The sequence below is a fragment of the Myotis myotis genome, unplaced genomic scaffold (genome assembly GCF_014108235.1).
Source record: "Myotis myotis isolate mMyoMyo1 unplaced genomic scaffold, mMyoMyo1.p scaffold_m19_p_9, whole genome shotgun sequence".
Lineage (NCBI taxonomy): Eukaryota > Metazoa > Chordata > Mammalia > Chiroptera > Vespertilionidae > Myotis > Myotis myotis.
The window spans coordinates 25,677,072-25,702,695 of NW_023416401.1; the positions used below are offsets into that span (position 1 = coordinate 25,677,072).

General features: G+C 53.1%; 2 protein-coding genes, 1 long non-coding RNA gene and 1 pseudogene across 7 annotated transcripts; 2 read left to right on the forward strand and 2 right to left on the reverse strand.

Moving 5' to 3' along the window:
* The first annotated feature begins 145 nt into the window (after window positions 1–145).
* CTSA (cathepsin A) lies at window positions 146–5,964 on the forward strand. The gene is made up of 15 exons (XM_036321549.1): window positions 146–283; window positions 454–638; window positions 810–921; window positions 1,146–1,196; window positions 1,285–1,371; window positions 1,599–1,754; window positions 2,067–2,158; window positions 2,515–2,599; window positions 3,150–3,241; window positions 3,323–3,401; window positions 3,486–3,625; window positions 4,239–4,314; window positions 4,989–5,078; window positions 5,251–5,355; window positions 5,623–5,964. The coding sequence occupies exons 1-15, from the start codon at window positions 230–232 to the stop codon at window positions 5,704–5,706; spliced, it is 1,488 nt and encodes a 495-aa protein (XP_036177442.1). The 5' UTR covers window positions 146–229; the 3' UTR covers window positions 5,707–5,964.
* On the reverse strand, window positions 1,034–16,735 carry LOC118662754 (phospholipid transfer protein). 5 transcript variants are annotated; one of them, XM_036321547.1, is made up of 17 exons: window positions 16,604–16,735; window positions 15,890–16,117; window positions 15,707–15,806; window positions 14,256–14,384; window positions 13,752–13,907; window positions 12,537–12,600; window positions 12,394–12,457; window positions 11,572–11,663; window positions 10,440–10,616; window positions 10,293–10,352; window positions 8,536–8,703; window positions 8,371–8,438; window positions 6,948–6,990; window positions 6,781–6,844; window positions 6,625–6,701; window positions 6,121–6,213; window positions 1,034–4,546 (listed from the first exon to the last, which is right to left on the reverse strand). In XM_036321547.1, the coding sequence occupies exons 2-17, from the start codon at window positions 15,993–15,995 to the stop codon at window positions 4,436–4,438; spliced, it is 1,572 nt and encodes a 523-aa protein (XP_036177440.1). In that variant the 5' UTR covers window positions 15,996–16,117; window positions 16,604–16,735; the 3' UTR covers window positions 1,034–4,435. The 5 variants fall into 5 exon arrangements, with proteins under 5 accessions (XP_036177440.1, XP_036177441.1, XP_036177439.1 ...); XM_036321548.1 differs by having other exon boundaries at window positions 16,594–16,701; XM_036321546.1 differs by having other exon boundaries at window positions 16,538–16,693.
* Window positions 15,876–24,346, forward strand: LOC118662759. The gene is made up of 4 exons (XR_004969876.1): window positions 15,876–16,010; window positions 21,616–21,741; window positions 22,073–22,790; window positions 23,505–24,346. It is a non-coding gene; the product is annotated as an uncharacterized LOC118662759 (long non-coding RNA).
* On the reverse strand, window positions 20,009–21,290 carry LOC118662758 (annotated as a pseudogene).
* Window positions 24,347–25,624: the final 1,278 nt, after the last annotated feature.

Genomic DNA, 25,624 nt, shown 5'->3' on the forward strand with positions numbered 1-25,624 from the left:
TCCTAGTGCCGCTTCCTTCAGCCATCCCGCCTAAAACAGCCCATGGAAGGCTGGGGGATCCCGGCCGTCCACACCCAAGTCACCTGATCACGGGCACCCGCGAGGTGACCTGCGAGGCCCCGGACCCTGACTGGGCGCGGACCGTCCCGCCCCCTCCATTCCCGGGTCAGCGGAGCCGCGGGAGGCTGCCCGTCACGTGACGCCGGGGCACACGTGACTCAGGGTACACATGACTTCCCGGCGCCCGACTGCTCCTGGAAAACAAGGACGCGGGGGAGCAGAGGTGAGGGGATGCCGGAGGCTGGGAGGGATCCCGGGTGCCCCGGCGGCACGCGGAGCGAGCGGGGGCGGCCGGGCTGGGAGCTGGGGCCGGGGAGCGCCGCCAGCTCCTCCCGGGGAACAGCTGCGCGCAGCCAGGGAGCCGGTAAACAGCCGGCGCCGCTTCCTCCGCAGATGGTCCGAGCCGCGCCGTCGCCGCTGTTCTTCCCGCTGCTGCTGCTGCTGCTCTGGTCGCCCCGAGGCGAGGCAGCCCCCGATCAAGACGAGATCCAGTGTCTGCCCGGGCTGGCCAAGCAGCCATCTTTCCGCCAGTACTCGGGCTACCTCAGAGGCTCGGGCTCCAAGCATCTCCACTACTGGTCCGCGGCTCTCCCTCCCAGGGCGCGGGGGAGGGGGGCGCACAGGGACGCCCACCCGGGAGAGGACTGCGGGGTGGGGTGGGGTTCTGAGAATCCCTGAAGGAGCCATGCAGCAGGGAGGGCTGGGAGAGGCCCCTCCACCTGCACCCACCCAGGCCTGACCCCTCCCAGGTTCGTGGAGTCCCAGAAGGATCCCAAGAGCAGCCCTGTGGTGCTTTGGCTCAATGGAGGGCCGGGCTGCAGCTCCCTAGATGGCTTCCTCACCGAGCACGGCCCCTTCCTGGTGAGTGGAAAGCAACTCTTTCCTCCATGACCCAGGAGAAGGAGAGGGAGGGCACATTCCCAAAGGAAGAGGCCGGGGAACAGGGAGAAAAGGACTTTTGTCCCAGCATGTGCCTTTTTTCTGAGCCTAAGTTTATTTTTCTGTACCATCGGCTTGACAGGGTGGCCCTTTGCCTCCACCCAGTTGGCTCTTGGGACTTAATCAGCCATATCTTTCCTTCTCAGGTCCAACCAGATGGTGTCACCCTGGAGTACAACCCCTATTCTTGGAACCTGGTATGGGCGGTGCTGTGGGTCCTGCGGGATATCTGGGCCCTTGGACGGGGTGTGGCGCCCTCTTCAGCTCTTTCCTCCTCCCCTCTAGATTGCCAACGTGCTGTACCTCGAGTCCCCAGCCGGGGTGGGCTTTTCCTACTCCAAAGACAAGTTTTATGCAACTAATGACACTGAGGTGAGTCCTGCCCGTGTGCCCAGCCTCCCTGGCTTTCTAAGGGTGGCATGATACAGGGAAAGACCATGGCCTTGGAGTCCATTTTTGGCTGTTAAATGCTACCCGGTGTGATCTTGTCACTGTGAAGCCACTTCCTCTTGCACAAACAGGGTGGGTTGGTGTCAGTATCTGGAGATTCCAGCTCACATACCAAAGTCTCCGGATCCCCTCCATCCTGCCATCCCCAGGTCGCACAGAGTAATTTTGAGGCCCTTCAAGATTTCTTCCGCCTCTTCCCGGAGTACAAGGACAATGAGCTTTTCCTGACGGGAGAGAGCTATGCCGGCATCTACATCCCCACCCTGGCTGTGTTGGTCATGCAGGACCCCAGCATGAACCTTCAGGTGCAAGACTGCTGCAGGGGGGAAAGGGGAAAGGTGGTCATAGCTTCCTGGTCAGGGAGGTCAAACAGGTCAACTTCCCCATCCAACCCAGACGCCTTCATAACACCCTTACCATGAGCAGCCTCCCGTGACAGGAAACTCACTGTCGGGCTGCCAGCTCTGTTCTCTATGTTGTGTGGCCTCCCCCACCCACACACCCCCACAAACCACCCTGGGTTTCAGTTTCCATATTGCTGAAGGTCTGGGTGTAGGTCAAGGGTGGCTCCTTCTCCTCACCCTCCCGCTGAGCTGGATGCCCTGACTGTTTCACAGGGGCTGGCCGTGGGCAATGGACTCTCCTCCTATGAACAGAATGACAACTCTCTCGTCTATTTTGCCTACTACCATGGCCTCCTGGGGAACAGGTATGGGAAGGGGGAAGCTGGGCAATCTTCAGGGTGGGACAGGGTCCCAAGATCTCAGGTCTACCCTCCAGGCACATAATATCCTGAGTCCTACCCTGGTTTATGAGCAGAAGATGGGGGCTGGGTTTGTTAGAAGGGTCTGGTGCTAAAAGGCCTAAGACTGGAGATTAGAATTTAAAGGGACCAAGGATGGCCCAGGGGCAGCTAGGTTGGGGACCTACATACCACACCCTGTGACATATTTCCTCCTCCCCTGGGGTCTGGTCACCACGGGAGGTTGGAAGGAGAAAGTGGGGTTCTTGCCTTTCCTGCCCACGGTGGGTCTCTAAGCACTTTCACTCTCATCTCCTATACAGGCTCTGGTCTTCCCTGCAGACCCACTGCTGCTCTCAAAACAAGTGCAACTTCTACGACAACAAAGACCAAGAATGTGTGAACAGTGTAAGGTCCTGCCCCCACCACGTGTCATCCCTGGTGCCCCCAGTTCGGGAACGGGACCACATCTCCTCCTGGGGGACTCCCTGCCCCCGCCCCTATTGTTGTCCCATCCTGCTTCCTTCAGCAGTTGGGGTTCTCTGGGACACATGAATATGGGTGCCAACCCATCACCCCTTCCTGTGATTTTCTGGGTAAATCCTGTCACCCCAGGAGGGAAAGGTCTCTTATCAACCACCTGCCCTGTGCCAGGACTGCTGAACGGTGTCAGGGCACATCATATAATCTTCAAGGGAGATACATTATTCACATTTTCTGGATAAGGAAACTGAGGCCGGGAACGTTGAAGTCACAGTGCTAGGAAGTAGGAGCACTAGGATTTGAACCCAGGTCTGGCTGATTCCTTCCACCGAGCCTCAGTTTCCCTATGTGTGAAAAAAGTAGGGGGAGGGTAATGACAGGGTGAGGTAGGAAAGCGCGAAATCTTGGGACAAGTTGATGATGTCGCGGGAAGCCAGGTTTTCGTAAAGCATGGTGGCTCGGTGTGCCTTTGCAGCTCCAGGAAGTGTCTCACATCGTGGCCAGCTCTGGTCTCAACATCTACAACCTCTACGCCCCATGTGCTGGGGGGGTGCCAGGCCATGTAAGGTAAGAGCTGCTGGGTGCCCGTTGGGCCGACCGCAGCCTCGTCTTGAGGCTCAAGCACATATCCCCCCACTTCTCTTGCAGGTATGAGAAGGATACTGTCGTGGTCCAGGATTTTGGCAACATCTTCACTCGCCTGCCAATCAAGCGGATGTTGCATCAGGTGTGCAAGGGTCTGGGCTTCTTCTTGGGGGCGAGAGGGGCAGGGCAGGGAAGCGAAGGTCCTGATTCTGTCTGTGCCCCTCAGGCACTGCTGCGTTCCGGGAATAGGGTACACCTGGACCCCCCCTGCACCAACACCACAGCCGCCTCCACCTACCTCAACAACCCTTTTGTGCGGAAGGCCCTCCACATCCCCGAGCAACTGCCTGGCTGGGACATGTGCAAGTGAGGTTCTGTGGCTGCTAATGGCGGGGGGTGGGCAGCCTAGCCTGTTGGGGCTTGTGGGCATCAGAAAAATTCCCCGGGATCTTTTGGCACTCGGGGCAACAGTGAGTTGTTTTACAGGGTGTTTAAACCCTAAGCTGATTTTCATCCAGTTCATTCTTAAATGGCCACGTGGTTAAAATATGGGTTATTTCCATGGCATTTAGTAAGTAGACACACTCCCAGCTCCCCCCTCACCCTCACTCCAATGCCATCCCCAGCAGCTCAGCTCTCAGTTGACCCCCTGTGAGTAAAGGTGACGAGCGGCACAGCAGGGGCCACTTGGGTCCCTGTTCGATTGGTCAGTGCCCATGCCCTACGGTTACATGCTGTAGTTCCCACACCTACAAGCCACTGTGCTCTAAATGCCAGTCGCATCCAGTCATTGAGACAACCAAAGTGTCCCTATGCATTTCTAAATGGAGGGGACCGAGGACCTCTGAATCCCAGCCCCAGCTAGAGAAGCTGCCTGCCTCCTAGGCTAGAGCCTGGGGACAGGAGAGGAGGTCTGATCTGTTGACTCTCTTTCTCCCCCTGCCTGGTCTTCCCGGGGCCTGCCCGCGTGCTCCTGCAGCTTCCTTGTGAATATACAGTATCGCCGTCTCTACCAAAGCATGGATTCCCAGTACCTTAAGCTGCTTGGCGCACAGGTGAGTAGGGGCAGCACAGCTGGGTGCACCAGCAGCCTCAGGGGCCCTGGAGCAGTGTGGCAAGGCAGAGGAAACAGGGCGGGGGTGGGGGGTGGGGGAGCTGAAACGCCACGAAGTGAAGTCACTTGCCTGAGGTCCTATAGTTGGGAGGGTCAGGATTTGAATCTGGCTTTGGCCCCACCCCATGCTGCTCTGGTGTAGGAGGTTGAGGGGTCTGCATTCGCCAAGAAGCCTTTAGGGTGAGAAAAGCTAGTCAGATTGGCAAATGGGGGCCCAGGGTGGGAGAGGGTCTTGTCCAAGGTCACCTAGGAGACACTAGCAGAGCCAGGTTAGGACCAGGTCTGTATGCACAGTGGTTAGAGTGGGCAGAGGGTCAGATTGCCTGGGTGCAAGTTTCTTTACTAGCCATGTGACCCTAGACACATTTCTCACATATCTTGAGACTCGGTTTCCCCTGCTGTGAAATGGGAATTAATAATGGCATCTACCTTTATAGGTAAAGCATTTCATAGAGCACTGGACACGTAGGAAGGCAGTCAGAAAGCACAAGCATTTCCTGGTCCATCCTGTTTAGCTGGGCCCCTTGAATTCCCTTACGGGTAGGGCTTGAACCTGGTAAGGGCCGAGACCTGGGCTTGTTCCAGACCTCCCACTTTCCCCCTGCTCTGCTCCAGAAATACCGGATCCTGCTCTACAATGGAGATGTGGACATGGCCTGCAATTTCTTGGGGGATGAGTGGTTTGTGGATTCCCTCAACCAGAAGGTAAGGCAGGGATGTCGGCCGCGGGGCGAGGCTGGTGCAGGGGTAGGGTGCGCACTCCTGGCAGACAGGGCAAACCTGGAGGAGTTCCCAGCCCCTAAGGTCTTGAGGTTTGGTGTCTGTGAGTAGGAATGGCGGGTGGCTGCCGGCTGCTAATTCTCTCCTGGTGGGGCAGATGGAGGTACAGCGCCGGCCCTGGTTAGTGAAATACGGGGACAGTGGGGAGCAGATTGCGGGCTTCGTGAAGGAGTTCTCCAACATCGCCTTTCTCACCATCAAGGTAGGGCCTGGGCCTGGCGAGGGAGGGCTAGCTGGAGAGGGATGGGGCAGGACCCACCCGTCCTTTCCCTTTCCTTCCCACTTTTATCCTGGGTTCCATCTGGCCCCCCAAGGGCAAGTATTCGCAGTGGGGGAGAGTGGGAGAATGAAGATTGGAAGGTTTGGGGCAGGGTGGGTGGAGGAGGAACCTCATTGGCTAGGGGGATCCAATGGGATGAAGGAAGCCCCCAGGGCAAGGGAGGGAATCTTACAAAGCTTTGCTCCTCAGGGCGCTGGACACATGGTCCCCACTGACAAGCCACAGGCTGCCCTCACCATGTTCTCCCGCTTCCTGAATAAGCAGCCATACTGATGACCACGGGGCAGCCCCTCCAGCCTCTCCTGCTAGAAGGGAGGCCTCCCTAATGCAAAATGCCCTGCAGGGCAGTGAGGGACTTAGCACTTTATTCCTGACGGGTAGGGCCTGGTCCCCTCCCTGCTTCAACAATGCCCTTAATGCATTGATGCCACCCCAGGAACACAGTAGAGCTCAGGACAGCCCACTGGGAGGTTGGACAGACTGTAATTGATGGACTGAGTGTAATTATGGAATTAAACTTGGTACCATTTACAACCTCTTCTTCTCTGTGGCACTGGGGGTTAAAGAGGGTACTGTAAGCTGTGAGGGGGTGAAAGGGGATAAGAGGCATTGGTCCTGAATGCAACTGCCAGGGGCGGGGTTGAGGGCTCAGGCAGCTGCTGTGGAGGGTGGTGGGGCACTGGGTACCCCGGAGTCCATGGTGTTCGCAGGCCGGTTCTTCTCAATCACCTCTCGCAGCCCTTTGGCAAAGTGGAGGTCAGCCGCGATGGTGAGGAAGCCCTGTGCAGCGGGGCAGGGAAGGAAGTCTATTCATTCCAGTACTGAGGCCAGAGTTTAGAGATAAAGAGAGTCTTGGCCTTGAGGGGCTTCTCAATCTAGTGGGACAGATGGCACAGCAAAGCAGTTTTAACTTGCTGTGAAGGTGCTGAAGTAGAGGCTGCAGGAATACAGCCCGTGGGGCTCAAGGAGGGCTTCCTAGAGGAGGTGACCACTTAGCTAAGACCTGAAAGATTAGTAGGCATTGGAGTTGGAATCGGGAAGAGTATTCCAAGGTGAGCTGGAGGGGTCTGATGTAAGATTACAATGGGAGGGAGCAATTGATGAGGGAGGTGCTGATACCAGGTTGGGCTGCACTCCCAACCTGCTGAGGGAGAGGAAGGCTGTGCCCTCCCCCGTTGTGCCCCCACTCACCGCGTGGTTCGTCACCACCTCTCGCACAAAGTCCATCCCCTCGGGTAGTGGGATCTGCACCCCACGCCGGATCCGCTCTGTGGGTAAGGACAGCTGGCTCAGTCTGGGCCCACCCAGGTCCCTCTCCTCCTCGCCCTCCTCATACCCCTACCCTACCATTGAGCAGGGGCATCACCCCAAACTGCAGCATAGTCTTCAGAGGGGCCTGCAGCGGGATCAGCTGGGAGGGAGGTGGGGCGGAGTCAGAGTGGGAAGAGCAGGTGGGCTGGCCTTGGCCGCTCACCCTGACCCCAGTCTCCGCCCACCCACCATTCCCAACTCACTGCCAGTGACTCCAGTGCAGACTGGTTCGAGTAGATGCGGAACCTGTGGGAGAGAGAGAAATGCCGGGTGGGCATAGATCCCCTCCATTAGGCCACCCAGGCCTCGCCACCAGAACCCTGAGTGTCAGTCTCAGGTGTCCCACCTCCACACCTTTCCAGGGGGTTTTAAACTCCAGGTGTGCTTTTTTTTTTAATTGATTTCAAAGAGAGGAAGGGAGAAGGAGAGAGAGCTAGAAATACCAGTGATGGCAGAGAATCATCCACCAGCTGCCCTCTGCACACCCCCTACTGGGGATTGAGCCTGCGACCTGGACACGTGCCCTGACCAGGAATCGAACCATGACCTGGTTCATAGATCAATGCTCACAGGACATCCAGATGTGTCTTTTTGGTGAGCCACTTTTTCTAGGCCTCTTTTTTTCCACATTGGCTGCTGCTTATTTGTTGAGCACTTCCTACATGCCAGACTTCTGCTGGTAGCTTGTGTTGCTTATTATTATTTTTGTTAATCCTCACTAGAGGATATTTTTCCATTGATTTTTTTTTTCTTTTTTACGGGGAGAGAGAGAAACATCGACTGGTTGCTTCCAACATGTGCCCCAACAGGTGCCGGGGATCGGGGGCCAGGGATCAAACCCGAGACCCTTCCATGCATGGTCCCACACTCTAACCACTGAGCAACTGCAAGGACGTGTGCTGCTTATCTTTATTTAACAAAAAGTACAGTGCTGCCCTAGCTGGTTTGGCTCAGTGGATAGAGGGGTCCCAGGTTCAATACCGCTCAAGGGCACATGCCCGGGTTGCCAGCTCAATCTCCAGTAGGGGGCGTGCAGGAGGCAGTTGACCAATGATTCTCTCTCATCATTGTTGTTTCTATCTCCCTCTTTCTTCCTCTCTGAAATCAATAGAAATAAAAAAATAATAGTGAATAAAAAAAAGTATAGTGCTTACTCCCTGCCACACACGAAATGTGTTCAAGAAGTTAAAGTCTTGGCCAGGTAGTTCAGTTAGAGCGTCATCCCAATATGCCAAGGATGCCGGGTTCGATCCCCAGTCAGGGCACATACCAGAAGTAACGAATGAATACGTCAGTAAGTGGAATAATAAATCAATGTTTCTCTCCCCTCTCTCGAAAATCAATAAGTTAAAAAAAAAAAATGACAAAGCCAAGTTGTGCTGGGTGTCTGCCAAAACCCATGTTCTTAGGCGCTGCTGTGTGACTGAGCACGTCCCTTAACCTCACTGGGCTAGTTTGGTCACCTCTCAAACTAGCCCTTTCTTTGTATTAAAGACCACAGCTCCTCAGTGGCGTCTTGGTAAGAGAATTTTAGGTCCCCAGTTCTGTTAGGCAGAGTGATTATCCTGAAGACACTGAGGCTCAGAGAGGTTAAGGGCTTGCCCGAGATTTTCAGACGTCTCATACTTGCGCAGGTCCAGGTGTACGCGCAGCGCCTTCCCCTGGAGGGCCATCTTGGCGCTGAGACGGGCGTCCTGGGGGAACGTGGGGAGGGGTAACGTGTTACTCACCAGGCAGGTGCCCAGCCCGCTTCTCTCCAACCCTCCGCAGCCCTCGCTGTGGTGCGCGCACCATGATCATGCTGGACAGCTGGACCTCAGGCTGGTTGGGTGGGACCAGGGCGATGGTGACACTGGCAGTGACAGAGATGGTGGTGCCGGAGGGCTTGATGGTACAGTACGGTGGTGCCACAACACGCAGCTCCAGCTTCAACGGGGAGTCAATCACCGCAGGGCTTTGCTATGGAGCAGGGAGGGAGGATCAATCCCGGATCTGTTCCCAGGTGAGCCCCGGAGGTGGGGGACTCAAGGTCTGCCCTCTGAGAGCCCAAAGGACAAATACGAAAAAGTGTAGCTTCCCAACCCTGCAGAATTGTGTGCAGCCTCTGCCTTTGCTCACACAAATGTCTTTTAGGGATGTCTCCCTTCTCTCTCTGCTTTCAGTTCTCAGTATTCATGACCCATCGCCCATCCACACTCCTCGGAGACAGTCCATGTCCCAGTCCCTGCAGTGTTTCCTTTCTGTAGACTGCTGTGCTGTTTCTTCTAGGGGGCAGTGTAGACACACTACTAGGCTTCCACGCTGATCAGGAGTGCTTACTCGTAACCAGACGTTTCATTTAAACCTCACCATAACCATGTGAGGCAGGTGTTCTTTCCCGAGATGGGGGAATTAGGGCACAGAGAGGTTAAGTAACCTGTTCGAGGTCATATAGTTACTCGTTGCAGAATGGGGATGCAAACCCAGGCAGCCTGGCAATGGAGTCCATGCTCTGAACAGTGCTGGCCGTAAGTTGGATGATGGTGATGATAGCAATAGTAACAGCAGCTAGTGTTCAGTGAGCACTTCCTGTTCCAGGTACTGTTATACTTGCTTTATGCATATTAATTCGTTTAATCCTCATGACAACCTACGAGGTTGTACAGTGTAGTGAATGCCAGTATGACCAGGAATCCCAGATTCATAATCCAGGTTCAGATATCAGCTCCATCATTTATAAAACTGAACCAAGGACACCGATATATTCCTTGTTAAATTTTAAGCTCCCTGCCCTGGCTAGTTTGGCTCAGCAGTTAGAGCATCAACCTGCAGACAGAAGGGTCAGGGGTTTGACTCCCAGCCAGGGGCACATACCTCAGGTACCTTGGTTGCAGGTCATCCCTGGCTCGTTGGGGCATGTGCGGGAGGCAACCAATCAGTGTGTCTCTTTCACGTTAGAGTCCATGTTTCTCTCCCCCTACTTTCCCTCCCTAAAAAAATAAATGAAGCCCTAAACGGTTTGGCTCAGTGGATAGAGCGTCAGCCTGCGGACTGAAGGGTCCCAGGTTCGATTCCAGTCAAGGGCATGTACGGTAGTTGCGGGCACATCCCCAGTAGGGTGTGTGCAGGAGGCAGCTGATCGATGTATCCCGCTCATCGATGTTTCTGACTCTGTCCCTCTCCCTTCCTCTCTGTAAAAAATCAATAAAAAATATTTTAAAAAATAAAATAAAATAAATGGAAAAAAATATCCTCTAGTGAGGATATCCCCCTTAAGCAAAGGAAAATAAGCAAAAAGAATAACATCAGTCAAAGCCCCTGCACTCCTCTGCAGAGCTGGGTTCTCGGCTCGTCCTCATCCCGGCTTCATGAAGGACAGACGGAGCAGGAGCTAGTGAACCCCCTGCACAGACTTGGCCACAGGCTCAGCCAGGTGAGGGGACTTGGCCAGAGGCCAGGTCTGTCTACTCCATGGCTGCCACTTGGGGCCCCCACCTGCACGCCTCACTGGTCCCCACGGGTGGCGTGCGCACCCGCCCTGGCACCTCCCTCCGCCCGCCCACACTCACCAGCAAGACAATGCTCCCCAAGTAGGAGGCCCTCAGCAGCATGTCCAGGTCCTTGGGCACCTGTCAGGAGAATTAGGGGTGAGGCAGGTCGTCAGGAGCTCCATCACAAGCCCCTCTTGCTCATCCCACACACAGGCCCTGGCATACCTTGTCCCCCACCAGCGACAGCTGCAGGGCCCCCGCCTGGAAGTAGCTCTCCAAAGCGGAGTCGAAGAAAAATTCAGAGAAGGCCACGTACACCATCCGCTCCTCCTCCTGCAGCTGGGGCTCCACTGCCCGGTTAGGCAGGCTCCAGTTCCCCTGGGCCAGGGGAAAGAAGGCCCCCTGGAGGAGGGGGATCAGGGTCAGGACCCAGGCAAACTGGTCCTGCACAGGGATGTCTCCAGGCCCAGGGCTAGGCACTATGAGGAGTGGTGGGGAGTTGGACCCAGTTGTTGTCCTTGGGGGACCCGTAAGTACATTTCCTAAAAGGCAATGGGTCTGGCCAGAGTGGCTCAGTGGTTGTGCATTGACCCATGAACCAGAAGGTCATGGTTCGATTCCCAGTCAGGGCACGTGCCCGGTTGCAGGCTTGATCCTGATAGAGGGCATGCTGGAGGCAGTCAATTGATGTTTCTATCACTTTATCCCTTTCTAAAATCAATCAAAATAGCCCGGTCAGTGTTGCTCAGTGCTCGAGTGTCGACCTATGAACCAAGAGGGCAGGGTTCAATACCCGGTCAGGGCACATGCCCAGGGTTGTGGGCTCCATTCCCATAGAAAAGGAAAGCCACTTGCTTAGGGTCACACAGCTAGAAAGTGGCAGAGCTAGTATCTGAACTTCAGGCATTCCAGCTCTGGAGTCTGCTCTGAAACTGCTGTCCCCCACGAGGAGCAAAGGTGCTGTGACATCACCTCTGAGCAAGTCTCCACATTCCTAAATGGTACCTGACTCACAGGATTATGAGAGGATGAAATGAGATTATGTGCACAGAGTTCTATGCCCAACTCCTTCAGGGGACGTGGGGAAAATTGGTGCTTGAGCAAAGGCCCTGAGGTAGGAATCGAGGGACATATTTGAGACAGAGGAACAGGGTGAAGTTAGAAGGGGGGGGGGGCAGACAAGAGTAAAGGCTCCAATGCCACCCCCGGGAGATGGAGCTAATTCTGTGGGCAGTGGGAGCTGCAGCAGTCCCGGCAATGGAGTGGCTCATCAGAGCTGTGCTTTAGGAAGATGAAACTAGCAACTTTGGGGAGAAGGAGGGAATTTGGTGACAGACGCACCAGCCTGGCAGCTCACCCGGAACTCCATGTCCATACAGCTGGTGGAGACCACGGGGTCCTTCACGAGGGAGTAGTCAATGCCAACGAGATTGTCCACAGAACTTCGCACTGAGGGGAAGAGCGCACGTTACTCTAAGCTGGGTGAGGCAAGGTGCTTAAGCTGTCTGGGCCACGTTACTCTAAGCTGGGTGAGGCAAGGTGCTTAAGCTGTCTGGGCCTCAGTTTCTCATCCATAAAACACTTCCTCACAGGGTTGTTACGAGGATCAAATTAGTTTTATGTGGAAAGCACTTAGTGCCTGGTGTGCGTAAGTGCTCAATAATGGCAGCTGTTACTATTTTTATTACGACGACGACGACTACTGCTGCAGGGGTTTCATCAAATCCCTAAACACGATGGCGAGGGATTCCTTTCCCTCATGGTTTCCCCTGCTTCCTCCTTCACTGCCCATCCCCACGGCTGACAAAAAGAGAATTCACATTAATTAAGCACCTATTAAGTGCCAGGTGATGGACACAAGTAGGGTCCCAGTGATCAGCAAGCACATACTGAGGACCTTGACAACCAGCCCCTCAGTTAATCCTCACAGCAACCCCAGGGGGAGGCCTCACCAGCAAAATGAGGAAACCAAGGCCCAGAGAAAAGTGAGTACTTACCTTGGGTCATGCAGTAACTCAGCAGCGGCCACCTGCCTCTGCAGCTGGGGCTCCATGTTCTTAGGGGTTTACTCTGAAGTACTGCCCGCCAGCTGTGCACCCAGCCTCCTCCTCACCCCCATTCCAGCCCCAGGGCCTGACCCAGAGCCCCCCACCCCTCACCCCCGCCAGCACCAACTCACCAGGCACAGTGTCCAGCAGGGAGTTGAGCAGCACCATCCCTGCATGGTGGATCACTGGGCAGATCTGAGAGGTGGGCACCAGAGTCAAGGTCTTTGAAAGAGAGGTCACCCCCACTGTCCCCCAGACTTGCCACTGCCCACACCTGCTGGTTGAGGAGGAAGTGCATCCCTGAGGTGATGAATGTGGAGAGGAATTCATACACTATCCTGTGAGGAGAGAATAGAGCCGTGAGTCCAGACCTTGCCCCTATCCCAGTCTAGGTCCAGGAAAAGTCACTGATCAGGGAGATGGAGGCAGGGGTTGGACACATCAGCTTTGACTGAATTACCAGCGCTTTAATAGAGGTTTTCCATGGCTCATGTCCAAATCCCCTCAGCCTGATTCTCAAGACCTCTCCTACACCAGCCCCCCAGCAGCCAAATGAATCTAGCCACAGTTCCTCAAACCCGTTCTGAGCATCTGCACTTCCATGTGGCTACCCATGCGCTCCCTTCTACCCTCAATGCCCCCATTCCATATTTCCCAGTCTGGGCTCAGATGCTTCCTTTAGGCAGTCTCCCCAGACTGCCCTCCTCTGAACCCCGAGAGCACTTTCTTCGTCCCTTTCAAGGCCCCAGTGACAAAATTTTTCCCCCTCCAACTAGCCTCTGCTCTTTTCTGAATCCTCAGGACTGTCATACACCTTGTTGAACAAGTAAAAAATTGACAGTGTACTTACACTATATGACAAATCTACCATCCCCTCTCCCTAACCCTGTTCCAGAACCAGCATAAAGTCCCCTTCTCAGCCCCAAACCTGAGCCTATGTTATTATTTTTGTTCTAATTAGTAAGAGCCACCAAATATTGAGCACCCAGTTCATGTCCAACCGTGCACATTTATTCTCACGGTTAAGTGGCTAGCCACTTATTATTATACTAGAGGCTCAGTGCATGAAATTTGTACACAGGTAGGGTCCCTAGCGCTGCAGGCTGCCTGCTGGGGTCTTCCTTTGTTCCGCGCCACCCTCTGGTGGTCAGTGCACGTCATAGCGAGTGATCAAACTCCTGAGGGGACACTTTGCATATTAGGCTTTTATATATATAGGTGCCAGGTGCTGTTCTAGTTTTACATATATTAACACAAACAGGCCTCACAACATCTTATAAAACAGATTTGATTATCATCCTCATGTTACCAATGAGGAAACTGAGGCACAGAGCTTTAGGGACTTGCCAAGGTCACACAGCCAGGGCATGATGGCGCTGAGATTTGGACCCAGTTGGTCTGACTCCCAAGCCTAGGCGTTTTACATTGCACTAGGTGGGTGGGCTGTGGGGCCCAAAATGGGTGCACTGGGGTTGGGAATGGGGCTTACTTGAAAGTTCCTTCGAAGGCTGCATACAACCTGGAGACAGAGGCCTGGCAGGAGACGTTGGCCACTTTGATCCGGCCAGTGGGATCTCGGGAGAGCTGCAAAGCGGTGTAGATGGATATACCCTGGGCAGAGGCGTTGATATAGCCCCCATCATAGCTGTCGGGAGGGGGAGCAGGGTTAACCTTCACACAACCTTGGAGTCAACCAGGCCTTCACTGCCTGCTCCCCACCCCCATACATCATGATACCTCTTAATAAGGCTTCACCTTTGCATTTACCATTCTGCCAAACCTTATCAACCCCTATTGTACAGATACTCCCCAGACTGCCCTCCTCTGAACCCCAAGAGCACTTTCTTAGTCCCTATTGTATGAAGTGGGTATGACTGTCTCTATTGTACAGATTAAAAAATTGAGACTCAGAAAGGCTAAGGGATTGCCCACAGCCTCCATCCCCAGCCCTCCTGATCCACTTGCCACTCCCCTGAGGGTGCCGGGTCCTCACAAGATCCAGTAGCGAAGCTGTCTCCGAAAGCGCAGCCCCAAGGAGGAATTGCTGGTCTGTAGCACCAGCTCCTGCTCTGGCTGGAAATGGAGCTCAGAGGATGTCAGCTGCAGCTCTGTGACCATCACCCTGCAGGAGGCATCAGGGTCACATTCAAAGCCAAGAGGGGATCCCGCCCAACCACGAGAAATTCAGCCCCTCTGCTTCCAGTCGGGGCCTGGGGAAACTGGGATGGGTGGAATGGATTATCCTACTGCTCCTCACATGCCCACCCTGGACTCTAGCGTAGCTCAAAGATGGGCTCCTCCTGACTCAGGTGTTAAAAGTAAGCTTCAAGCCATAACCGGTTTGGCTCAGCGGATAGAGCGTCGGACTGCGGACTGAAGGGTCCTGGGTTCGATTCCGGTCAAGGGCATGTACTGTGGTTCGGGCACATCCCCACTGGGGGGTGTGCAGGAGGCAGCTGATAGATATTTCTCTCTCATTGATGTTTCTGACTCTCTGTTCCTCTCCCTTCCTCTCTGTAAAAAATCAATAAAATACATTTTTTTAAAAAAAAAAAGTGAGCTTCATCTCTCCTTGTTGCTGGCACTCCTTTCCCGCCCACACCCTGGATTTTGTCTCCATCACTTAAGATCCGATCCACCTGTCACCATCGTCCTAAGCTACAGGCCTTCCTCTGCTCTCAGGACCTCTCCCATTAGCTCCACCCGGGTGCCCTAAACCCCACTCTCATCCATTGTCGAGTTTCTAAACTCTTCTCTGGTGCTCTTTGACCACGCCTCAGCTCCACTTAGCTCAGTGGTTCTCAACCTTGGCTGCACATTAGAATCACCTGGGAATCTTTTTAAAATCCTGATTTCTGGGCCTCATCCTCCAGAAATTCTGTTTCTTTGTTACTAATGTTCTGGCCCCACCCCCTAACAAAGAAACAGACTTTCCAGAGGATGAAGCCCAGAAATCAGGATTTTAAAAAGATTCCCAGGTGCCCTAACCGGTTTGGCTCAGTGGATAGAGCATCAGCCTTTGGACTCAAGGGTCCCGGGTTCGATTCCAGTCAAGGGCATGTACCTTGGTTGCAGGCACATCCCCAGTGGGGAGTGTGCAGGAGGCAGCTGATCGATGTTTCTCTCTCCTCGATGTTTCTAACTTTCTATCACTCTCCCTTCTTCTCTGTAAAAAATCAATAAAATATATTATATATATAAAAAAAAGATTCCCAGGTGATTCTAATGTGCAGCCAAGGTTGAGACCCACTGACTTAGCTGTTCCTGGCCCCGCTCACATTTCCTAGGCCACGCCCACCTGCTTGATCCCACCAATGCCGGCAGGCTTAGCCTTCATCGACTTGGCCCATCCTATTAGGCTCTGCCTCCCCTATTGGCCCCGCCCCCGCCTCCCCTATGGGCCCCGCCCCACACTCGCAGCCCCGCCCCGTGGCCCCTGCTCACTCGGAGATGTTGTAGTAGAAGTGGCCCTCGCGGCCTCCCAGGTCCGGGATGGTGACGGTCTCCAGCTCTTGCTCCAGAAAGCGCAGTCCCTCCTGCTTCACTGAGGCAGAAGCAAGGCCTTGGCTCCTGCGCCCACTTTGGGGTGACCCCACCCTCCACCGCCCCCGCCCGCCCCGCGCTTACACAGCTCCAGCGCCTTGGAGGTGATGCGGATCTTGCAGCCGGGAATCTCGGCGTCGGCGTGAGCTCCCGCCAGCAGGGCCAAGAAGAGGGCTGCGAAGCGGGCCATGACGAGCGGGCCTGGGTAAGGTGGGGTCACGGGAGTCACCAGGTCCCTCAACTCTCCTCGGAGGTCCAACCGGAGGCGGGGCTGGTCCGGATCGTTACCCTCGAGATGGCTCTTCGGGGAACCTGGGCCAATAGTGTTGACAGACGCAGAAAGTGAGGCTGGAGAGGCTAGCGACTGGCGCTCTGGCTTCCAGAGGATGTGGGGCACGGGGGTGTGGGGGGGACATCCTTGGTTCCCTCGTGCAACCGCTCCGTGACGAATTTGGACCTTCCGGGGAACAGTCCCGCGTTTCCCCAACAACCTCTCCTTTTCTTTAGCGGAGGGCGGGCACGGCTAGCACGTTACCATGGGAACGGCTGCACGCGCATTCTTGGGGGGTAGCTTGCAGTCTCCATGACCCCGAGCCTGGGGCGCCGGGGGGGGGGGGGGGGGGGCGGGGCGGAGGGGGTCTGCCAGCTCCCCTGGGTCCTAAGTCCCTACCATCAGGAGTATGCGTGGTGACCCCCATCTCAGTGCCCTCCTTCATGGGGTCTCCTCCCCACCTGGGTTCAGTAGACCGCGCTGCTCGGCGAAGGTCTGGGGGTGGAGGGGGACGCACCCCAACTCACTGCTGTGGAGCTGGGACGGGAGGGTCGGCGCGGTCACGTGGGGCGGCGGGCGGCGCTGGAGGTCTGGCGGCGGGGTCTGGCTGGCCGCGCGGGTCCAGCCGCCTTTATAAAGCCCGGCCCTCTGACCCCCCTCCCCTTCCCGCTCTCTCCTCCCCCCTCGTGGGCTGGGAGGGGATGGGGCGGGACGCTGGCAGCCCCGAGAGTGGAGGGAGCTGTACAGAGCCCCGTGACAAGCCCGGCCGCTGTCAAGACAAGCGGGGGACCCAAGCCGGGTGGAGGGAGGCAAGTGCAGGAGTCGGCCCGCTGGCACCGGCACCAGCCCTCCCTGCTTCGCTGGTTCAGATTCCAGTTGCCCATCTCCTCCTGCATGTTCCTGGGCAAGTCACTTCGCGGGTCAGTCAGTTCCCTCGTGTAGCGAAATGTGTGTGATAAAAGGAACTGCCGCTTAGGCCTTTATTACAGCCCCGGGCAAGCCAGAAAGTCAATGCCAAAGGCACATGTTTTCCTTCCCTTCCGCCCACAATCCCCCAACTGTCTCTGTGTCACTACCTGGGGACGTAAAGGGCCCTGGAACCTCTCCCACGGGGTCCAAGCAAGTCCACACAGGCTGCTGGAATCACCCCAGAAGGTTTGGCATTTGCCCGGGAACTGTGAATTTTTGTGTGTGAACCTTTGGAGCTAGGTTCTCTGAACAATAACACCCCTGCCCCCATCTCCCTCTGAAGATCTACTGCCTACAGTGTTCCCAGCTCCTAGGACAGGGCAGAGTAGGTGCCTGCTACCTTTTGGTTGTCAAACTGATCACAGAGGAAAGGAGAAGCAATAATGACTTAACGTCCATGGAATAGGTATTGAGCAACAAGCCTCATGCCCAACTTGCATTTGAGATCTTGCCTCCCAGGATGTCGTCAGCGTGGCTTAAATAAACCCTAATAAAAATTCTCTAAAAGAAAAGAAAGAAACAGAATGTCTCCCTTCCTGGGAACCCCTCCAGTCCCAGGCAAACCAGAACGTTGGCCTCCCTAGGTCACATGAACTCATTTAGCTCTGAGCCTGTGAGGTGGGCACTATTGTTAACCCTCCTCAGGCAACGAAAGGTAAAGGCCATCCTGTGGCCTCTATTGGGGAACCCATGGACTCACTGTTCATGGAAAGGTGGGAGGTGGGTGGTCATAGCCCAGTAGCTAAAAGCTTAGACTCTTGTGTCTGACCGCCCAGGGTTCAAATCCTAGGCTATAAATTCTTAGCACCAAGTCTTGGACTCCTCACGTAAGCAGCTCTCAGCCTCTATTTCCTCATTCTAAAAGGGAAACGATAAGCTTATTGCAAGAATAAACTAAGTGGGCATAGTGCATGTGCTGGGCAAGACGCATGGCACACCATTAGCACCATGTAAATGCTTGCTGTTATGATTAGGGGACAGATAGCAAGCAAGGCAGAACACCATTAGCACCATGTAAACGCTAGCTGTTATGATTAGGGGACAGACAGCAAGCAAGGCAGAACGGGTGTAAGAGAACGTGCTAAGGGTATCCAGAGGAGGAAGCACTGGAAAGTCCGTTTGAACTCTAGTAACCCTCGCTCTTCCTGGAGGAAACCTGGTGGATGTTTGTTTTCCTTTCTCTCATTAAATGCAGTGCAAGCTCTGTCTTTGTGTCATTGTTGTCTCATATAAGATCTTATCCCTTGCAACTGACTGTCCCCGCTGCAGCCCCAGCGGGCTATAAATGTAGCTGTGTAACCTAGTACCAATGGTTTAACCTCTTCAGGCCTCTGTTTCCTCATCTGGATTGCTTGTGAGCATTAAATGAGTTAATGCATTTAAAGGGCTTACTAAGCACCTAGCGTTGAGTAAAGGCTCAAAAAAATGTTAGCTACAGTCCAGCCAGTGTGGCTCAGTGGTTGAGTGTTGACCCATGAACCAGGACGTCAAGGTTCGATTCCGGTTGGGGCACATGCCTGGGTTTAGGGCTTGATCTCCAGTGTGGGGAGTGCAGGAGGCAGCCAACCAATGATCTTTTCTCATCATTGATATTTCTATCCTTCTCTCCCTCTCCCTTCTTCTCTCTGAAATCAATAAAAAATTTTAAAAATGTTAGCTACAATCATTGGCATCATTAGCCATCATCCACCCAGTGGCTTTCCATCACACTTGGAATAAACTCCTTCTTCCTTGCCCTGACTTCCCGGCATGTGATAGGGCCTGCCCCGTCTCACCTGGCACCACTATCGCCCACTTTCATTCTGCTCCAGGCGCCCTGGCCTTTGGTTCCTTGAACACGCAGTTGGAGCTATTCTTGCGCACAGCCTTTGCATCGCTGCTCCTGCTGCTTAGAATGCTTTCCACCTGATTACCCCACAGCTCGCCCCTTGTCCTTTTGGCCTCAGCTTAAATGGCGCTTCTTCAGAGAGGTCCTCCCTGCCTGCTTAGAAGTTACTCTCAATCGTATCAGCTTGGTTTATTTTCTGCATAGATCTTGTTACGATTTAATATTGGTTTATTAAGTTACTGGCTAATGGAGACATTGTCTCCGGAGAGCTGGGATCTGAGTCTCTATTTATTCCCAGTGTCTAGAACAGGGCCTGGCACAGAGCCGGTACTGAGTATTTGCTGAGTGACTGGACTGGTTTGGAGCCCTCAAAGGTCCCTGGGAGCAGGTGAAACCTACACAAGCCTGGGATTCTTTTTCAACTCCTGCACCTTGCCAGTTCCAGTCCAGCTGACTCTAAACACAGCCCTGGCCTGGGCCGGGGGACAACAAGGTACAGTCACTGGCCTTGATTCCAGGAACTCGCCTACTCAGTCTGCCTCTCTCCCTTACTTGGGTTTCTCTGTTCTCCCAAAACTTTGCCTGAGGATGGAGAGATCGGACTCTCCAAATCCCTTTCCACTTTCACTCCTGGCTTCGGAGAGGGAAGGGGAGACGTCCCTCAAAGGGACAGGAAAGAAAGCCTTTTGTTGTGCAGCCAGCACAGGGATATCGCAAACAAAGAAACAACCAAAAACAGGATACAAAGCAGCGAGGAGTTCTGGAACCAGACAGACCTGGTTCCGTCCAGTCCCAGGCAGACTGTCACTTTCTAGAGCAGAGGTCAGCAAGCTCTTCCCGTGAAGGGCCAGAGAGCATGTTTTAGGTTCTGCAGGCCCTACAGCCTCTGTCACAGCTGCCCGCTCTACCATTGCAGTGTGGAGGCAGCGCTCAACAATATTGAAGTGAACACCCTGTTCGCTGGATTCAGCCAATGGGCTGTTTGCCACGCCCTGTTCTAGAGTAAATTAAAAAGTAAATCTCCACATATGTAATATCTTAATCAATAAAAAAATATATTAAAAAAAAGTAAATCTCTTTTTTCTTTTTAACAAAAAATATTTTACTAAAACACAAGATTTACAGAAGTTTCCAGACAAGCCACATGAAATGGTCACAGACTCTTCCTGAAGGGAGGGTTCCACATTTGGCAGCAAAGTCACGGTGTGATTAGTGAGGGCCCTGGTGTTTGTTTAATGTTCCCATTTTTGGTTCAAACAATCAAGCTTGTCCATCTACAGCGTCTAAATAAAGTGAGACTTGGTTAGGGCCTCTTGTGAAGAACTGGTTAGCTGCTTTTAACCAATGCAATCAGGTCACCATAAACAGGGGGAAAGGAGCTCATTAAAAGTAAAATTAAAGGACTTCCTCCCTCAAAACAACAATAAAATAAAGAAAAACACCCACCCCCTGCAGCTAGCCCCGGCAGCCCCCTTCGCTCACAGTGCTTTCTACTAAACCACAGTGGGGGGATGAACAAGAGCAGAGCGGGTCACTGCTTGTGAACGCTTCACAGCAATCCAGACGGCGCTTCTAGCTCCTGCTCATGCTTTACAACAGTGAGTCAGGACAAGACCTAGATTTGCTAATGTGCACTCAGTCACCAAAGGACTGAAGATGTCTGGGCTTTGATTCTGTAATATTTCTAAGACTGTGTCCATTAAATGCAAACAAAAAAGGAAGAAATCTTGGCAGAACACAAGTGATGCACACGTGATGATCAGATCGACTTAAATATGTTCCATGGCATATAGCCTAGTCCCTGCTCCGCTGCTCCTATGGCGTGGGCTCCGTTGGTCTTCCATTGCTCCGCCACGTCGTTGGCTGTGGGGCCATCTGGTTGGGAGCACTGAGCACAGCCTGGGTGGATGGCAGAACGGCATGAGTCTGCAGGGCTGGGACCACTTATCTTTCAAAATATCTCAACGTGTTCTTCCCAACTTGTCTGCATTAGGATGTCAAATGTCGGTCATGAAACGTACTTTAGGTGCTGCCATCGGGCATTCTTCAGGAAGGAATAGCTCAAGTTTAAAAGCCCCTCCCTCGAAGGGGGAATCCTGGGGGCCGGGGCCGACAATGACCACATGAAAATAACGGGCGTTGCTCTCATCTGGTTCTGCTTTAATTCCAGGAACTGGCTCTGCCAGCAAATGCTGGGCTTCCTTGGTAACCCTGCGGGGCAGCCTGGCCATCTTGCCAGATCCCAGCTTTGGCCTCTGATCTCAGAAGGATCTCTTGCTCTGGCTGGTGTGGCTCAGTGGGTTGGCGCAAGGTCCCATGCACTGAACTGTTGTGGGTTCAATTCCCTGGCAGGGCACAGACCCAGGTTGTGGGTTTGGTCCCCTGTTGGGGTGCCTGTGAGAGGCAGCCAATCTCTCTCTCTCTCTCTTTCTCCCTCCCTCCCCTCTCCCTTCGTCTCTCTAATATCAGTAAACATGTCCTCAGATGAGGATTTAAAAAAAGAATACATTAAAAGAAAAGTAAATCTCTTTATGGGCCTCAGGCTTCACAGCTGTAAGTGGGAATGATCTAGTGCCTGCCTACCTCTCTGGTAGGAAATTTTAATGTAATAAAGTATATAAAGTGATGAACCTAGTACTTAGCACACCAAAGTGCTCAATAAATGTCTCTGGTTATTACTATTAACTAGTTTTGTGAGTGTTTTTCAATCCTCACCCCAGGATGTTTTTCTATTGCTTTTAGATGGAGTGGAATGGAGGGAGGGGAGAGAGATTGAGGGAGAGATAGACAGACAGACAGACGGACAGACATGCATTGGTTGCCTCCTGCCTGTACCCCAACCTGGGCCTGGATGAAACTGCAACACAGGTATGTGCCTTTGACTGGGATAGAACCTGAGACCCTTCAGTGCACGGGCCATCACTCTAACCACTGAGCCACCTACCAGAGCTTAACTAGTTTTTTAACAACAAAAACTTTACAAATATTAATTCACTTAAATGTCATAACATCCTATAAGGTAGGTATCATCATCCCATTGTACAGACCAGAAAACTGAGACCCAGAGACATTAATTTGGTCAAGTCAGTCTGGCTCCAGAGCCCATGCTCTTAACCACTCCACTGGACTCTCTTCTTTAATGATCCCACTTAATCCTCAGCAATCCTTTGAGACAGCTATTACGGCCCTTGTTTTGCAGATTGGGAAACTGAGATAAAGCAGGAGGAAGTAGCTGGTCTAAGCAAGTAAACACAGTTCCACTGACCACAGGACAGCAAGTTGGATTTCTGCCCAAGATGTCAACATGCATCGCCTGGCTCCCCACTCCCTCGCCCTGTCTCCAGCTGTGTTTTCTTTGGATTTCTGCATGGCTTGGAGAAGCTGCGTCAGCCCATCTCCCATCCTGACCTTTCTCCCACCCCCAACACCCACCCTGGCCATCCCTCAGGAAGTGACCTCCACCCTCTCCCTCTGCCTGAGCCCATGAGCATTGCAATGCATGTGCCTGTATTGGTCAGCATGGGTGAGCCTGGGCACCTGTGATAGGGGAGCCAGTTAGAACTAGGGGCGGAGTGTGTGTGTGTGTGTGTGGGGGGGGGACAGATTCAGACCAGGAGATTATATCTCCCAAACAGGTGGAATGAACACTTGTTTCAAGAAAGCAAAGCAGCTGGACAGAACTGTCCCCTTGGGGGGCAGACATTTATCAAATGAAGAGATGGGAAATAAAGGCTATGGCTTTCTGAGTTCAGTTCAGAGCTGTTGACAGCTTTCGGTGGCGTCTAAACCTTGGAGACCTGGCCTTTGCCTTCTCCCATCTCCCATTTCCCATTTGCCTTTTCCCATTTCCTCCTTGCAGACCAGTTCCTCTTTTCTGTCAAAGGAGACAGTCACCTGGTCCCCAAAGGCCCTTCCAGGTTTGAAACTCAAGAATTCTAATGCCTCTCAAGGGCGTGGCTTCCCCATCTCCTGGGTTCTTTTCAAGCCCTGCCCCTGGCACCTCTACCACTCAGCTCCCATATTGACCTCCAGCAGCTCACTGGCCTCTCTGATTTCTTTCTCCTGTTTTCTTCACACTCCACCTGCCTCCCAGTTCCTATGCCCCTTGCAGCCTGCCTGCTAGCAGACTCTCACTCATGGGGCCCCTTTGGAGATGGCCCTCTAAGCCTCCCATCTTTGTTTTTATGAGTCATTCACTCAGCATGGGGCTCCCAGCCTCTCATTACGTAGAGGAAGGGGTGGAAGGTCTGTAACAATGCTATCTAGATGTTCAGAAGCCGGTAATAACATTTCCAAGTAACAGGAAGGGAGGGAGCAGCAAGAGGTCTGACTTTTTCTTTTTTAAAAGTATATATTTATTGATTTCAGAGAGAAAGGGAGAGGGAGAGCCAGATAGAAACATCAATGAGGAGAGAGAATCATTGATCAACTGCCTCCTGCACACCCCCCACTGGGGATTGAGCCCAAAACCTGGGCATATGCCCTGACTGGGAATAGAGCCGTGACCTCCTGGTTCACAGGTCAACACCCAATCACTGAGCCATGCCAGCTGGGCATGACTTTTTCTTTTGATAAGAATGGGCCACCATCTTCAGCCTGAGTGTGTCTCTCTCTCTTTTTTTTTTTTGCAGGGCCTTCCTAACGACTGCAAGAAGCACCCAACACATTCCATCGTCTTGAAAATTTTTCCATGAGGCTCTAATACTACACAAATGCTGACATAAACAGACTTTGATCTGGCAAGGACTGCCAGCCCTCCATCCAGGAATCATGAGGACATCTTGGCCCTCCAGTTTCCCTCCTCTCTTCACCCAGCTAGATCCATAATTCATCACCCCTCCCACCGCACCCTCAGTACTAAATTCTGCTCCTCTCTGTTTTCTCCGTCTCAGATCGTGGCGCACCCTCCACCCAGATGCTCGATTGAGTCAAAAACAATAGGAGTCATGTTTAACTCCTTTTTTCTTGCTACCACATGTCAGTAAATAATTGTGTCTCCACCTCCCAAAGATGTCCCACATCTATACTTTCTCTTCCATTTGCACCAACACTAGCGCAGTGGTCGGTAAGCTCATTAGTCAACAGAGCCAAAGATCAACAGTACGACGATTGAAATTTCTTTTGAGAGCCAAATTTTTTAAACTTAAACTATATAGGTAGGTACATTGTTATTAACTTAATTAGGGTACTCCTAAGGCTTAGGAAGAGCCACACTCAAGGGGCCAAAGAGCCGCGTGTGGCTCGCGAGCCGCAGTTTGCCGACCACGGCACTAGTGCAAGCCATTTTCATCTTTTACCTGGGCAACTTGCCCCACCTCACTGCCCCACCATTGCCCCTATAGTTCTAGTCTTCCTGCACTAACCAAAGCCATCTTTAAAAATAGAAACTATAGCATTTTACCACCCCTCTCAAAACCCTCCATTGCCCCCTCCCCCCATTGCACACAAAATAAAAGCTGGACTCTGGCCATGACCGCTGAAAGGGTCCTTCCTCTTTACTACTCCACCCTCTACCTCTGTTTGGAAACCACCAAACTCAGCCTCAAGCTTTCCATGAACGCTTCCCTCTACCAGATACATCTTCGCACGGAGATCTTTGCATAGTTAGCTTTCTTCATTCACTCAGATCTCTACTGAAATGTAGCCCCCACCGAGAGCCTTCCAGCATCATTACCCAGCATTCTGTTCAACTCTGTTTTGTCTGCTTCTTCCAGGAGACTGTGAGCTCCTTGGGGTGGGAGCCTGACACTTCTCCATGGCTGTATCCCTAGCCCCAGCACAGGGTCTGGTCCATGCAACATGGTGGTTATTATCTGCAGACCCTTTGAAAGGAAGAGATTGTATCCCAGACCATGTGGCCCTGGCCTGATGATCCCCTGAGCCTCTAAGCTCCCTGTAGTTGCTGCTGGCACCACCATCTCCTCGAATTTCTCTGGGGTTATCTGCAGCTGGTCTGCAGCCAGGAATGTCATACTTTCTTAATCTCTTTCGGAGCCTGAACAATCCTAAGGTCGTGGGAGACACCCCTCCCCCTCAGCATCTCCGCTGGCTCCTCGCCGAAATCCCAGGCCCCTTCCTCTTGGGCCCATCTGCGCTGGGCCTGTGCCTGTGGGTGTTGGGCGGCAGCTTGTTTCCTACCCCAAGCCCATATGCTTCCTGGGGTGGGGGAGGCTGCTGGCCAGCATGTGCTCCCCTAAGTGCCGGGAGGACAGAAATCAGACCTAAAGTTAGGCCACTGGTTCTCAACCCTTTGCACATGAGCTGCTTTTAGGTAGGGCGGCTTTGGCTTTGTTCTGTTCTGTTTTGAATACCTATGCCTGGGCCGCGAACCCCAAGATTCTGGTTTTGCTGGTCCATCCTTGCTGTTTCAAGGGACCTGGCATATATGGCATACTGTTCTTAATAAGTTTGCTCACCTTCTTGGCACTATGTGTTTTAACCAAGGTCACCTCTCTGAGAAAGGTTGTTTCCCCAGGTAGGGATTTTCCCCTGAAGTTAGGGAGGGAATAAAACCCCTTAACTAAGTGCCAGGAGGGTAATTAATCACTTTAACTACAAACAATCATGCTTAAGCTACATAATCTTTACTCCCTGGAATGGAGATTAGAAATGCCCTAACCTTTGGAATAGAGATTGGTAGGATTGGAATCAACTGGTATAAATACAGATGTAACAAGACAACAGGACACAGAAACTGGAGACAGAACCTAGAGACAGAACCTAGCGAGAGAACATGGCAAAAGATCCTGGA